At 42.8% G+C, this 14,150-nt stretch overlaps 1 protein-coding gene across 3 annotated transcripts in view; it reads right to left on the bottom strand.

Moving 5' to 3' along the window:
• Nucleotides 1-1,518: 1,518 nt before the first annotated feature.
• Nucleotides 1,519-14,150, bottom strand: part of afap1l2 (actin filament associated protein 1-like 2) — a 67,199-nt gene continuing 54,567 nt past the window's right edge. For 2 of the 3 annotated variants that reach the window (XM_033611888.2, XM_078163721.1), the window contains exons 6-20: nucleotides 13,843-13,926; nucleotides 13,194-13,405; nucleotides 11,289-11,468; nucleotides 11,057-11,143; nucleotides 10,810-10,891; nucleotides 10,593-10,697; nucleotides 9,057-9,268; nucleotides 7,730-7,875; nucleotides 7,508-7,619; nucleotides 5,668-5,922; nucleotides 5,305-5,581; nucleotides 4,278-4,451; nucleotides 4,011-4,198; nucleotides 3,739-3,927; nucleotides 1,519-2,105 (exon numbers count right to left, since the gene is read on the bottom strand). In XM_033611888.2, coding sequence (XP_033467779.1) covers nucleotides 2,079-2,105; nucleotides 3,739-3,927; nucleotides 4,011-4,198; nucleotides 4,278-4,451; nucleotides 5,305-5,581; nucleotides 5,668-5,922; nucleotides 7,508-7,619; nucleotides 7,730-7,875; nucleotides 9,057-9,268; nucleotides 10,593-10,697; nucleotides 10,810-10,891; nucleotides 11,057-11,143; nucleotides 11,289-11,468; nucleotides 13,194-13,405; nucleotides 13,843-13,926 — 2,330 coding nt within the window. In that variant the 3' untranslated portion in view covers nucleotides 1,519-2,078. The remainder of the gene's footprint in view (nucleotides 2,106-3,738; nucleotides 3,928-4,010; nucleotides 4,199-4,277; nucleotides 4,452-5,304; nucleotides 5,582-5,667; nucleotides 5,923-7,507; nucleotides 7,620-7,729; nucleotides 7,876-9,056; nucleotides 9,269-10,592; nucleotides 10,698-10,809; nucleotides 10,892-11,056; nucleotides 11,144-11,288; nucleotides 11,469-13,193; nucleotides 13,406-13,842; nucleotides 13,927-14,150) is intronic. The other variant, XM_033611889.2, reaches the window with a different exon arrangement.

Raw genomic sequence — 14,150 nt, 5'->3', positions numbered from 1 at the left:
AGATGTAAACATTATAGTTTCCTCTAGGCTTGGGTGGTATCTAATTTTTTGTACCTTCCTGTAATTTCACAGGGGTCGCTACTTTCCCTAAGCTCCTTTAGCTTTCACAGTATAATAAATACACAATAAAAGCTCTCAAAATGTCAAGAAATGTATATTTTACTATTTTCCTAATTATACAGAGAGATACAGCTGTGCACCTTTTGAACTCAAGTTTTTCTCTTTTGCTAAAGTAAGACTGGCTGTTAACTCACGATAAAACATACTTAATTTAAACTCGACAGACACAAAATAACTCCCCCCAAAACCGGCTCGGTTAGTCCTGTTAGTCACTTAGTTAGTTCGCTGTTCCAACAGTCACCAACTCTGGTTTTGTTGAAATAAACCATTAATTCACTGTGTTTATTTTAAAAATATGCTCTTTTCCCTGTGGTCTCTCCTTGCTGTTGGTGACTGGCTGTTGTAACATTAACCCCACCACCACCTCTCTACAGTTCCACCAGTAGAGACCGTAGACTGACCTCTGGTGGCAAGTGCTGTGCACTACATACAGTGACTTAAATAGAAAAGAGGAGCGCCTGTATTTTTGACAATTGAAAGTCACACTGCCAGGATTTTTAAATACCCTGGTGTTACCGCCAAAGCCTCCTCGGCTGAGCTTTGGCTTTAATGCTAGTTAGCTTAGCGTTGCTAGGTAAGCTAGAGGTAGATGCACACTCCCTTCTGCGTGGTGATACAGTTGGCAGGTGTAGTTCGGTAGAAAGAAAATAGTTCCAACATGAAACTGCTCACAACAAGGTCTGTGAATTATCTTGAGTAACTGGGTCATGATTTCTGGAAAGAGACAGTGCTGTTGAGCTTTTTAAATGAACTTTTTTGGTGCTTTGAGCACCACAAGCCAAGTGCCATGTAGTTCCATTATATTGGAGAAAAGGCAGACATCTCTATGGCCGATATCTTAAACACTTGGCAACTCACACCAAAACAATCTAAAGTGATAAATAGCACTACAGGTAAGAGGAAAAACATGCATTTTGGTGTTTGGGGTGAACTGTCCCTTTAACTTATCCTGTACTTCACTTATCACTTCTGGGGAAAAGGGAAACAAACTTCCATAATGGATCATTTCTCCATCCAGCTTTAGTAAATAGTGTCTGATTAGACAGTAGAATTATTCCACTAATAAGCTTTAAATTGGAATATTTAAAACAGCGAGTCATTTAGCCAACAGCACAGTTTAATCACTTTTAACCTTCAAACACATTTGCCAGGTGAACATCTAATTGTCAAATGACTCCCCTTCATGAATGCTTTATTCCCTCATTAGTAAGATGTGCCTGATCTGACTCTAATTACCATGTTAAATTTTAATGCTGCACGCTTCCAGTGTCCTTTGCAAATTTCAAAGCATTTGTACAACAGGTAACCTTGGGTCCATTTTCATCAGACAAGCTGGACGGACAGATGTTACGTTCAAGGCAAATGAAGACATTTCCATCAACACAATTCAAGCCAGTATTGTTGTCAGTACATTTTTATTTGAATAAAAAGTGCATTTTTAGCTAGCAATACAAGCCACATGAGGCTGAATAATGGTGTAAATATATTTACATCTTGGCTACCAGCATATATGAACCAAGCTACAATCTAGAGTGTACAAAATGGCCAATTTTAGTTAGAGGGGTGTCTTTCTGTCTCAGTGGTTTCAAATGTTTGGCTGTTTTCAAACGTCCCATTTGTGCATCGTTACCAAGAACAATTGTTAGATTGGCCAGAATGCTACTACATCGGTGTCCTCCCTTAAGCAAATGGAGACAAACAAGGTGAAAAGTCAATGGACTAAGAATATCCAGTGGTGTTTGAGAAGACGGCTCGTGCAACTCTCTGATTGGCTCTTTATAGTCTTGGCGAGGAGGTGATGAGGATGGAGGGTCCATAGAGAGAAGGGAGGATGTTGAATGAACTGTCTGGTCTGTTAACTTGGTGGTTCCCTGCTGAAGCAGGACAAGTTGTGGACAGCTGACCAGACCAAGAGAAACTTGTGGATTTTGGACATCAAAGGGCATTCAGGTTTCCCTCTAGGTGGTGGACTTCTTCTCCCATTCCTGTTAATACAATGAAGGGATGAAACTTAGCTATTTTGACAGTACATGGTCTTGCTGCTTGAAACTCAAATCTCAAATCTCTAGTCTCACCCAGTGGTGGAGTAGGAGAAGTAGAAGTACTAATAACTGGTATGATGCTGATTTACATCAGAATTCATGAAAAATGGAGGTTGAACCGTGAACATAAATTACAGATCACATTAAAAGCATTTTAATAAATCAATCAATCATAATTAAAACAACAGGAGACTGAGAACAAACTGATGTATGAGTCTGATAACATTTTAATAACTTGGCATCAGATCTAACAGAATGTGGGTGTTTCTGTGACTTCCTGTATGAACTGAAGGCTGCTGGAAACCGTCAGGAAACTGTCAGACTTGACCACAGCTTTGCCTCCTACTGCAGCTGCCTGATCTCGTTCCCTTCCCAGGCGAGGTACACTTCATCGCAAACAAGCCTATTATGCGTGTCTTTAACAATGGTTCCCAAACTGTGAACTTCCTCTAGTGGTATTTGAAGGAATCTCTATATATAATGCAATTAAGATGCTACAACACCAAAGGAAAAAACGTATACTATATGATTACTGAAATGTGATTTTAAATAAGTTTTGCCTTTCCTGTAACATTTTTGTTTTGATATCAGCCTGCTAGGTAGTCACATTCATGAACATAGAACCCGCATACGCTCAGGATTAGTTACAAGCTAAACTGTGATGGTATGCGGAGGTAAAATTAATGGTTTAAAAACACTTAAATCAGAACTCCAAACAGGAACGATCAGCAAGAGTATTTTGAGCCTCCCTGTTGAAATTGAAGTGGACTACAATCAACCAAATGCAAGTGCTAGTGGCTAGCTACTTAAGCAGCGGCAGTGAAATCTCCACAACATTTTCCTTATCTTTTGCTTGTTCTGGTCTCTTTTGCGTCCAAGTCTGGCGAAAGGAGAAGTCTCATTCTGAAATCTTGCGAACCCTTTCACATTGTCGAAGTTGGCCATGACACCGAAAATCTTTTAGATAAGAATAAGATACACTTTCTGTGCCCCAACACGACAACTTCTACCAGCAACTTCTCTCTTTAACTCTTACTTTCTTCCTGCAACAAATCACCTCTTGTGAGATTTTGGAACAAGAGCTCTCCTTAGTGAGACTTGGACACAAACCGGAATGAGTGAAAGATTCAGGAAAATGTTTATATCCTTGATGTTGTAAGACCCTTTAAAAGAGCAATCTGAGCCTATTAGTCGCAAAAACAAGCACTTCAGTGGACAGAAACTGACAGGGTGAACATGCCCCAAATGGAGACATTGCAGCCTGTTACGCTGCTGCTGACTGCAGTTTCCAGTTTTGGAAATTTTTGTTCCCACAAGTCACTTCAACACAAAAAGACAGGAAAATATGCCCCCGGTTGAAAACACAAGAACAGAAAATGAAACCATGTAAGTTAAAAATGTCGGTATTGTCATCTGAGATGTAACGTAAACTGTCAAAAAGTGAAGTATTTACCCATAAGATGTCGTGGAGTAGAAGTAAAAAGTTACATAAAATGGAAACACTTAAGTAAAGTACAAGTCCCTTGAATTTGTACTTCAGTAAATGTACTTAGTTACATTCCACTACTTGTCTTACCTTGGCTTTCTGCAGGACTTTGCCTTTGGTGGCCATGATAGAGGCCGGTCTGCTCTTTAGTGCAGAGGCAGAGTTGACTGGCGAGGCTGGGTCTGCACTGATGTTGCTGTTGCAGGGTTGGGATGATGAAGATGATGATGATGTTGATGATGATGATGTCTGGGTAGAAGGCAGGGTTGATGCTTTAGGCTGAGGGTGAAACAGAAGAGAGGATGTCAAATATTTCACATAAGTCAGTTTCCTGTGTTCACCGTGATGACCTGTACACTCACTGTGGATGTGTCCTGGAGGCTGCTGTCCAGTGTGGTCCCCAGTGTGAAAGGCCCCGACTCCACCTTCTTCAGACTCTCCTTCACCTCCATCAACCGTAGCTCCACCTCAACTCTGCGTCGCTCCGCCTCCCGACACTCCTCGTCCTTCTGCTTCAAACGGGCTTCTAGCGAGGCCTGCTGCTTGGTATCTGAGGACGACACGCAGCCATCAGTCACACAGATCTGTGTAAAGCTTCAGTGATGTGTCACAGGAAGTGCAAGATGTACCTTGGCAGGCAGTGAGCTCCTCTTTGGTTTCCCTCCTCTCCTTTTTCAGGTTCGCCAGACTACTCTTCATCTCCTCCCTCTCTTTCTCCAAACGGTCGCGCTCATCGATGTAGCGCCGCATGTCTGCTTCTGTGCGGTTCTTGCCCAGTTTCCCTTCAACTGCACCGGGACACCCTGGGAATTAGAGATGGAAATGTTGTACATTTTACCTCATACACAAGTGAAACAATATCCAGTATTTATTATCGCATTTGCCCGAGAATTCAAAGGGTGCTTCGTGTTTGGTGCTGGAGAGATTGGTTGCTGTCAGTGTTCACGTCATTGAACTTCAGTTTCTGTGTGAGCCAAGACGAAAAACGTAGGATGGTGTTAAACTCGTTTGATTTTGTCGAAACATCAAGACAAGAAATAGATTGACTTAAGTCAGCTCAGACTGAGTTTTATGACCACCTTACAGCAAACGATTGAGATCACAGGAGCGCACGCCAACTGAGGTAAATCTCAATTGTCTTTTTTTTTAAATTAGCTGTTGGTCTTAATTATTAATTCATTTTATTTAATTTTATTCTTATTTTTAATGTTTTATTAAATCTTGCTTTTAAAAAACGTTTATTCATCTTAATTCTTTTCATTTTTATTCCTACCTCTTCACATGTATCATTTATGTGTCTATTTTCACTGTGTTTACTTGCATCTCATGTTTTATCTTTACACTATCTATATAGTGTTTGTGGCTGCAACTTCCTGTGGTCGCTCACGTGTCACGCAGCACATTTTGCTTCCACCTGGCATGAAGTGTGCTTTATAGATAGAGTTTTACTTGCTATTATTAAAAAGCTTATTTCTGTAACTATAAAATAAATCTGCATTCCCCTGTGAGGCTGTAGGTTTTGCTGTAGAGGATGCAGCTTATCACTAGAGGGAGCTGTAGTAATGGGACATGACAGAGGAAGGAAAGCAGCTGATCTCAATAATCAGTGTGGGGGAAACATGTTCTGCTTAATGTCCTTTCCACATTTGTCCTCACCTATGGTATGTGCCTTGGGCCGCTGGGGGTGAGGACTGTGAGGGAGCCCCACAGAAACTGTTGAGCCTTTGTGGATCTGTCCCCCGGAGGAGGTGAAGGCCTGTGGGATCCCCACACTGCTCCTCTTGGGGGTCTCATGGCTTTGGGTTGAGGTCTTGACTGGTTGGGTTTGTGGCTGTGGTGGAGTGGGAGTGGGAGGGTGCTCTGTAGCAGAGGCTGAATTTGCGTCATTTATCACAGGTGCTGACTCTGGCTCAGTGCGGGTAGTTGAAACGACCTGGATATTAAAGCACAAAATATAAATATCACACAAGCAGTGAGAGCTATTTGCTCCAAGTCAACAGGTATGTCCTTATTACCCACCTCTTTCATTTGAGATGAGGGGTCCTTCTGCTCCTCTGCTGGGACTGGGGAATGTCCAGAAGTTTCTTTGGCAGGAGGGGCTTTACCCCCGCAGGACGTATGGAGGAACGAGCGCACAGGGACCAGGTCCAGGTAAATCCTGTTGTCAGTGTCCTGTTGTGTTCCCGTTGAATCCTTGGTGTCCTGCGCGGATGTTTCATTAAGTTCCTGAGGATTGTTGTCCTCACTGTCTGGCAGGCCTCTCTCTTCAGCATCCTGTATTACACGGGAGAAGGAAGTTATGAGATGGAGAGTGGCCAGACTTAGTGAGTCCATGTAACAATGAAAGTGAAACTGAACATGTGCTGAAAACAAAACAGATGATTTTTACTGATCTGAAGGTGTGCTACACCAGTCAACGTGGGTGCTGTTTTCTGACCCCTGTGCGCACGATATGACATGTCTGACTGAACCTGTAAAATCAGTTTTGAAACATAATTGGGTGATTTTGAGTACAATGCACGCAAACCTGGCAACCTACTAGGACATGGCAGACCAGCAGAGGCCAACTTACGAGTCAGCTGTCAGGAAGAGGGTTGCACAAATTATAAGATTTAGATTCAAGGATGATGTTATCAGTGACAGTAGTGAGAAGACCAGTACGCAAGGCATAACATCCAACTTCATCCATCACTACAACCCCACAATCAAAGGCAACGCTACATGGTTGTGTCTCTTTAGCCAACTAATTAGCTTATTGGTTTCTGTACCTGAAGAACCTGAAAGCCACACTTGAGTAAAGGTACAAATTACTTAACAGAAAACTGCTATGGTAGAAGTTAAAGTCACCTTTTAGATAATTAATTGAGTAAAAGTCTTAAAGTGTCTGACTTAACTGTACCTAAGTATCAAAATTTATTTTAGTATATTAAACGTAATTAAGTATTGAAAGTAAAAGTATATGTAAATGTTGGTTGTTAAAAAGCAAGCAGTCAGAATTCAGAGGATTCTGAAGTTAATTTCTTCTTAACATGTATACCACCTTAAAAATGGAGTGTACATTACACTTAAAGAAAAACGAGATCTTCTTCACAACTTACAGGATTTAAAGACAACCTCTGACTATCCAGGGGTGACGTTACCTGTCACAAATCTGCCATGGGACACCTGCTTCCATCATGATGTTAGTCTGATCGTTGAGTAGTAGGTAGGCGCTATAGCATGTAGCATCTAATCTAACATGCAGCCTGGGCTTGAAGGCAAATAAAATTTAACTGTGGCTTTGAGAGCACTTGTTAACACTTGGCCTTCTGCTGGGACCACTGATTCTTTATTTTGTTGTAAGGAAAATTCTGAGGACATAGAAATATATAGGTACTGGAGTAAAACTGGCGTAAAACATTTCTACTCCATTACACAGAAATGTATTGAATTAAAAGTATACGTTTTATTTAGGAAATGTTGTGACACGGTGGTGCAGTAGTTAGCATTGTCGCCTCACAGCAAGAGGTTTTCTGGTTCAAACCCAGGGTGGTGGAGCCTTTCAGTGCGGAGTTTGCATGTTCTCCGGGTACTCCGGCTTCCTCCCACAGTCCAAAGACATGTGTGACAGGATAACTATGACCGTAAATTGGTCATAGGTGAATGTGAGCGTGAATGGTTGTCTGTCTCTATGTGTCAGCCCTGTGATAGTCTGGCGACCTGTCCAGGGTGTACCCTACCTGGTCCATAATTGCAGCTTAGGACTTGCTTGAAACTTTCAAATGTGCAACTTACTCCCACCTCTGGTTTATGCATAAACATACTACAACATTGAACAGCTAACCAGGAATACAGGAACTTGTGGTTGTAGATAACATACCTCTGGATCAGCTATAGACGCCACATCATCATACAACTCATCAGAGTTGTGAGAGATGGAGGGTGGTGTGTCTATGTAGGTGTTTGGCTCTGAATACCTCCTCTGCATCAAGCTAGAGAGACACAAACACACAGTGAGTTCCCGCTTGAAAATTGTGCCACAGTACGCATACACTAGCAGGACCAGTGTCCCTTAGAGTGGACAGAAAGTGAGAGTCCTTACTATAAGGAAGTCTTGGCAGCATTGACGATGCTGGAGATCCTCTCAGCGTTGACGTAGTCGTATGTCAGTTCCTCTGGGTCCATTTTAGTCCCTGTCTGTGACAGCAGGAGGCCCAGCCAGTGGCCCATGTCTGCAGATGTCTTGGCCTTGGAAAGGATGGAAGAGAGGAGAGGAAGATAAAGAGGACATCAAAGTACATACCATGCACTTGCAACATCACAAGTTCAAAACAAGCTCATGGTTTATGTTGCATACCATCTGTCACTTTGTATTAATAAACCGATTGCTACAGCGCAGATTCCCAGCAGTATTTCAATATGCAAAACCTTTTAAGAAGTGATATGTCTAATATCCTCAGCTGAGCAGTTCTATTCGTCTAAGAAGCGATAGCAATTTGCAGTTTGGTGACAAATGGCGTTTGAGAACAGACGAGCAGTCAGTGTAACTGATACATATAAAATAGCTCTTTTCAATAACACGGCTAAATTATACCCATAATAAGACAGTTTCATAAAGAACACACCCCAATATCATTTTGGGAGATTTATACAGCTCACTTAATAGCGCTGCGTGAGGCAACACATGATGGTTTGGAGCACATTTCTACGACGTAAAATAGGTGATAATCTCGCTGAAGTGTTTTGTTTGTTTTGGTAAATACTGGACGGGGGGAAGTTTCAATTTGTGAAATAAAAAAAACTCATAATAAGAAAGAAAACAAACCATAAATGTGTCAGAGCCCTCAAGACTAAACATTAAATTCCATTGGCCTAGAACCAAATATGCACTGTAGCAGGGTGGTACTGGAAACCTAATGAAAAAGGGCATTGCATTAGTCCCCAAAATCCCAGTACATCCACACCCTTCACTCACACACATATGCACACAAACACGCAGACCACCCTCGTGTGCACACATACATTACTCAGAATAAGTTTGATGTCAGCAGAAAGTGATTTCCAAATGAGGACATGTTTCCTATAGGTAGCTGTATACCACTTCTCGTTCGGAAAGATGCTGACGTCTGTTTTTCTTCAGGCTTGTTAGACCTCTGGTAATTTCTCAGATCAACAGTGACCCGTCCTCTCTTACAGAGGAACTCTGACGTAAGCTCCCATCTGAAGCTAACATGAACTGAGGAGAGGAAACACACCACACTGCACCCTGCCAGATATCTATCTTCAGTCATCTTCAGTAACAAAGTCTGACACCCCACACTTTGGTGAAAGACATCAAGGTGTCAAACCATTAAACAGTGTCAAACCATTTATTCAGATCCGAAATGTTTGTTGCAAAGTAGCAGCAAAGTGCAGCAGTGGTTGTCTACCTCCAGGGTTGCAACCTGCGTGCCGTCCATGTCGATCCTAAAGGAGTACAGATGCTCGGGGCTCGGGTCGGGCAGAATGCTGCAGCCCCCTAGGGTCACAGCTGGCTGGCTCACTTTGTTCTTGCCCTTGTCTTGGTAGAACCAAAGCTGTCCGTTCTTTATAAGACACCAGCAGGTCCGCCATTGGCTGTTCACCAACACGTTGAGGTAGCCTGAAAGAGAACAGAGAATGTAGAGGTTATCTACATTGTTTAAAGGAATACTTCACCCCCTAATTACTCACCTCGTGTAATGCTGAATTCATGAAGAAAACGTTTTTCTCACTGATGAACGAAGGATGCAAAAACTTAGAAAACTCTTGATGAACTAAAGTCAGAGAGGTCCCACGTATAACAACAGCAAAACTGTGTCTAAACACGCGATACAAACTCTCACACAGCTCGTCCAGTATAATCCAAGTTTTATTTACGCAATCATATGCTCAGTACTTCCTGAACAGACGGCCCTTTTTGATGGGGAACTGAACTGAAAGCGAAACTATCTATGCTCTCCTTAAAGCCAGACTCCATTGATGCTAAGAGTAATTTTACCTTGCTGAACACAGGAGCTGCTGGTCTACTGCTGCCACGAGCAGTTAGCTCGTTATTTTGTGACTTTGGTTAATCCAAACTAACCCTTTAATAAACAAAAGCCACACAATAACACATACAAACTAACTGATTGAGGTAGCAGTAGACAGGCAGCCCTTGTATTCAACAAAGTAAAATTACTGTTTTTGTGAGTGGAGTCTGGCTTTAAAGAGAGCATAGACATGTTTCACTTTTAGTTTCCTGTCAGAAAGTGTCTGTTTGGGAAGTACTGAGCATACGACCACATAAAGGAAAGTGTGAGAGTTTGTATCGGGTGTTTTGATGTAGTTTTGCTGCTGTGAAACATGGGCCACTTCTACTCCAATTCAAGGATTTTCACCGTTTTTGGATTTTTCGTTTACTGGAGGCACGTGAGAAAATGTTTTCATCACAAATTCAAGGTAACTTGATGTGAGATACATTGATTATTATTGGTTACAAAGTGTTGTGGGAGTATCTTGGTGGCTGAAAATGATTAAATGTTCTGTGTTCTGTTCAAAACAAACAACTTTTTCACTTAAAACGTTGTGGCCAGTCCTCAAGATTAAATGTAAGGTGCTGAGGACCCCAGAGTTTTGCATTAAGAGAGTCTAATTATGGTGTTACAGCTGTATGTGTTGTCCCCTTTCCCTCTCCTGTAGCTCTTCCCAGGTGTCCTGCATTGCCTAATGAGGTGCATTGATCAGCGAGGTGCAGCTGGCCTGGAAGGAGGTGCTTAAGATCTCCTGTGCCAGCAGCTGAGGAGAGAGGCCTTTGGTGTGGGGACTGTTTGTCTTGCTGCCTTTCAGTCTGGGATTTTATTGTTTCCATGTCTGTGTCAAAACTAAAAACTACACCTGAGTAACAATCAGTGCATGCTTGGAGACTTTATAATCTGGCACAACATGCACAGTCGATCTCTGCTCACCTGAGGTGTCCACACATTTCTCTGGGCTCTCTAATGAGGAGGGTTTTTTCTTGCCAATGTTCATGAGGTTGCTGAACTTCAAACCTGCCCCAGATTTTTTCTTCACTGTGGAGAGGAAGAGGAGGATTCTTTACATGATACTTAGAGCTGCATGATGTGTCAAAACCCACTGTTTTGGACTGGCTCAAGTCTGCGTAGAAACTGCAAAAAGTCTCACCATCTTTTTCGGGAGTCTCAGCATGGCTGTCAGTGCTGCTGCCGCTCTCTGAAGCCACTGAGTATCTCTCACTCAGGTCTCCCTGAAAGTTCAGATCAACATTTTAATCATTTAGTGGGCATCAGAAATACAAATTATGACAAAAACAGAGACTGTTCCTGAACTCTGTGGTTTAAGTAGAGCCAATCAAAAGCTCCTTCGATATTTTCAGATGTTGCTTGATTATATAAGTCTGAAGTAACTGTACCTTTGTACAGATAAGCCTCGGGGAGTCGGATACAGAGTGCTGGTGGTCATAGTTTTCAGTCGGCTTGGGACTGATCTCCTGAATCACCTAATGAACGAGAGGTTGATTAGTGTCAACATAATCAGATTGTTTTTTTATCAAATCATCATCAAAACTGCAGAATTACATTCAGAAGTGAGCCAAATAATCCTGCTCCACCCAGTTTCTGAGAGCTTTTTTTTGGCTGGCTTACCTTTAGCCACTGCTCTGTCTGCTCCTTGCTCTGTAGGCCAAGAACGATAGCCTCCCCTCCCACTGGTATGACCTTGAGTTTGTGCTCTTTCCTCTTCAGCTGCTTCTCCTTGTAGACCACGCTGCATCCCAGCAGACTCACATCCAGCAGAGGTGTCTGCTCCTTGGAGCTCTTATAGCACTGAGAGAGGCAGAAGTAACACTGGACTCAGTAGGCAATTTAAGAGGGCATGCAGGGGCTGTCAACCCTCTCCAAATGACCAAAATGCATCCCCCTTGTTAATCTGCCATTGCTCTCCATCCCCCCGAAGGTCACTAATAAGCGAACCATGGTAGCAGTCTGCAACGCAGAAGCCACCCTCCTTTACCTTGCCTTCAGACAGCCCCTTCAGGTAGGGAGCTGCAGTCATCATCTATGCTCTTTTCAAAGCCACCAGACCCCTTTACCAAAAACCATAATTCAGTCAGTCACCACTCTTGTCAAAGAAAACTTTATTTCCATTGCAGTATTATATTTGGTGGTATGGCTCTGTTTTGGGGCCTCTCTGCCTGTCCTCAGGCCTATGCAGAAAGCCTAAGGCTGAGAGAGCACCCCTCTCTGCCTTTCCACATGCATACGAGGAAAGCCTAAGGCAGAGAGAGATCAAACCTCCCTGCCCTTTCATGTGCTTATATTGGAAACCTAAGACAGGGAGAGCAGCAGCAAAGACCCCCCAGGAACAGAACAGAGCAAGCAAGTTACAAGTAAGTCTCAGTTCTTTGCACTTAAGTCCCAAGTCAAGACAGGCAAGTCCTGAGTAGAGTCCTAAGTCCTAAACCTTGAGTTTCGAGTCCTAAACAAGTCATAATGCACCCTTCACAAAAAAAATGATGCCATTTCAACAACAAAGTAATAATATGTTAGTTACAAAAATCTTTAATGCTTTTTAAAACTTCCATTTGCAGTATTATATTTGGTGGTATGGCTCTGTTCTGTTCTGTTCTGCTCCCTGCCCTTCCATGTGCCTACATGGAAAGCCTAAGGCAGGGAGAGCAGCAGCAAAGACCCCCCCGGAACAGAACAGAGCAGCTGTTGGAGGAGGGTTGCAAAGCGGCTTGCAGAGGAAGCAGCAATAGTAGGCAGGCCAGAGCAGTTTAAATAGGGTGCTCTGAATGAAAGGAAAGGAATCATGTGATCTATCAGCTGACTCCCTTCCGTCAGTCAGCTGCTCCATCAGTTGATTGGGCTGCTTGAGATCAGCTGATGTAACTGGGATGTGAGCTGAGCTTGACATCATGTCCTGCCTGAGCTAATGCTGCGCTCAGTTTTTACCCTGCAGAACACAGGAGCTGCTGGTCTAACTGCACCAATTGGTTAACACAAACAAGTCAAAAAGTCTGGTGGCTTTGACGAGAGCATAGGTATCTGTTTTAATTCCCAGTCAGAGAGGGCTGTCTGGCAGCAAGGTAAAGTGATAAAATTACTCACTTAAATATAGTGTACACTATAGTCGCTCCCCTTTTAAAAATGAACAAATTGTCTACTGACTGGACTTAACCTTATGATTGTACAAGGGCTGACTATAGGCACTTTGGCTCCTTGGCATGAGGGTCTTCTCATCATTCTCAATCCAGATGAGGAGAGGACCATAACAGACTGTCCTACAGTATTTGTTGATTTATTGGATTAATGTTTTCCATCCTAAAAATAAGTGGCAGAACAAGGACAGCATGTGACAGATAAATATTGAGTTTAAATATATTCTGGGAGTTTGTTTACTTCAGGCTTTTTCCATGTTCAGTTACATGGAACTGTTAATATAAACAATCGCTTCATAAAACCCTCTGTGCTCATGATGACCTTAATTGTTGTACGACAAACCTCACCGGGGCTTTAATTCAGATTTCCAGGCAATCTTTTACTCACCAGCAGGCGATGGTCTTTGATGACACACAGTTGTTTGGCCCACTGGCCCAGCCACTTCTTCCTCCACAGGAAGGCGCAGATCCGAGCGTCCTTCATGAGCTCAATGGACGCCTCCGCTGACGGCCACTGGTGCTGCGCCGACGGCGACTTTCCTCTGGTCACTTCCTCCTCATCGTAGGACTCATATGAACTGCTGACTGCCTCCCCATCATCTAAGAAACAGAGACATGATAAGAAACTAAAACAAAGAGGGAAAGTTACACGGGAAGGGGAATGAAAAGGCACGAGTAGCAGCACGTTACACTGTTAAATGCGCTTGGGGGACCGAATGATGTCAGTGACTCCTTGATCTTGATGACCTTCTTCAATAGAAGAGGATTTCCTTGCAACAGCCAGGCTGCAAATAAGCTGTTAAAGTACTAATGAACGGCGGTGACAGGAAAAAGATATGATAAAAAGGAAAACAACAAAATGGGGGAAATTGATAAGATGGGACTGATTGATGACTCTTGTCACAAGTCTTGACATTGGTCGTTTCTATACATGCAGGATGCTGGCCATGCTGGACAGTACGGACTGAGGGCATGCTGACTGGCCCATGCACATGCCACACATAAACAAAGGCATCCAGGGAAAGAGAGGTAGCTACCCCTGTTGATAACAGCATAGACCACACTGTCAGAGCTCTGCACTCGCATCCAGGGCCCTGAGAGGAGGCCAAAACAGTCCAGATCTACACAACGTCAATAGAAACAAGAAGAAGAATAGAGAGAAGAGGAAAAGGAAGAAGAAGAAAGAGGCAGGATTGGAAAAAATCCAAATGAAAAATGCCTATATATAAATAAAGATAAATGTAAAAAAGTACAAGTCCACTGTTACAAATTAGGTAAAGGAAAATCCATAACAGGCCTACTGGCCATTGATGCATGAAGTGTTCCCTAATTAACCTCATTAATC

Source organism: Epinephelus lanceolatus, chromosome 21, assembly GCF_041903045.1.
Source record: "Epinephelus lanceolatus isolate andai-2023 chromosome 21, ASM4190304v1, whole genome shotgun sequence".
Taxonomy (NCBI): domain Eukaryota; kingdom Metazoa; phylum Chordata; class Actinopteri; order Perciformes; family Serranidae; genus Epinephelus; species Epinephelus lanceolatus.
This window is presented reverse-complemented; position numbering and strand designations above follow the sequence as displayed.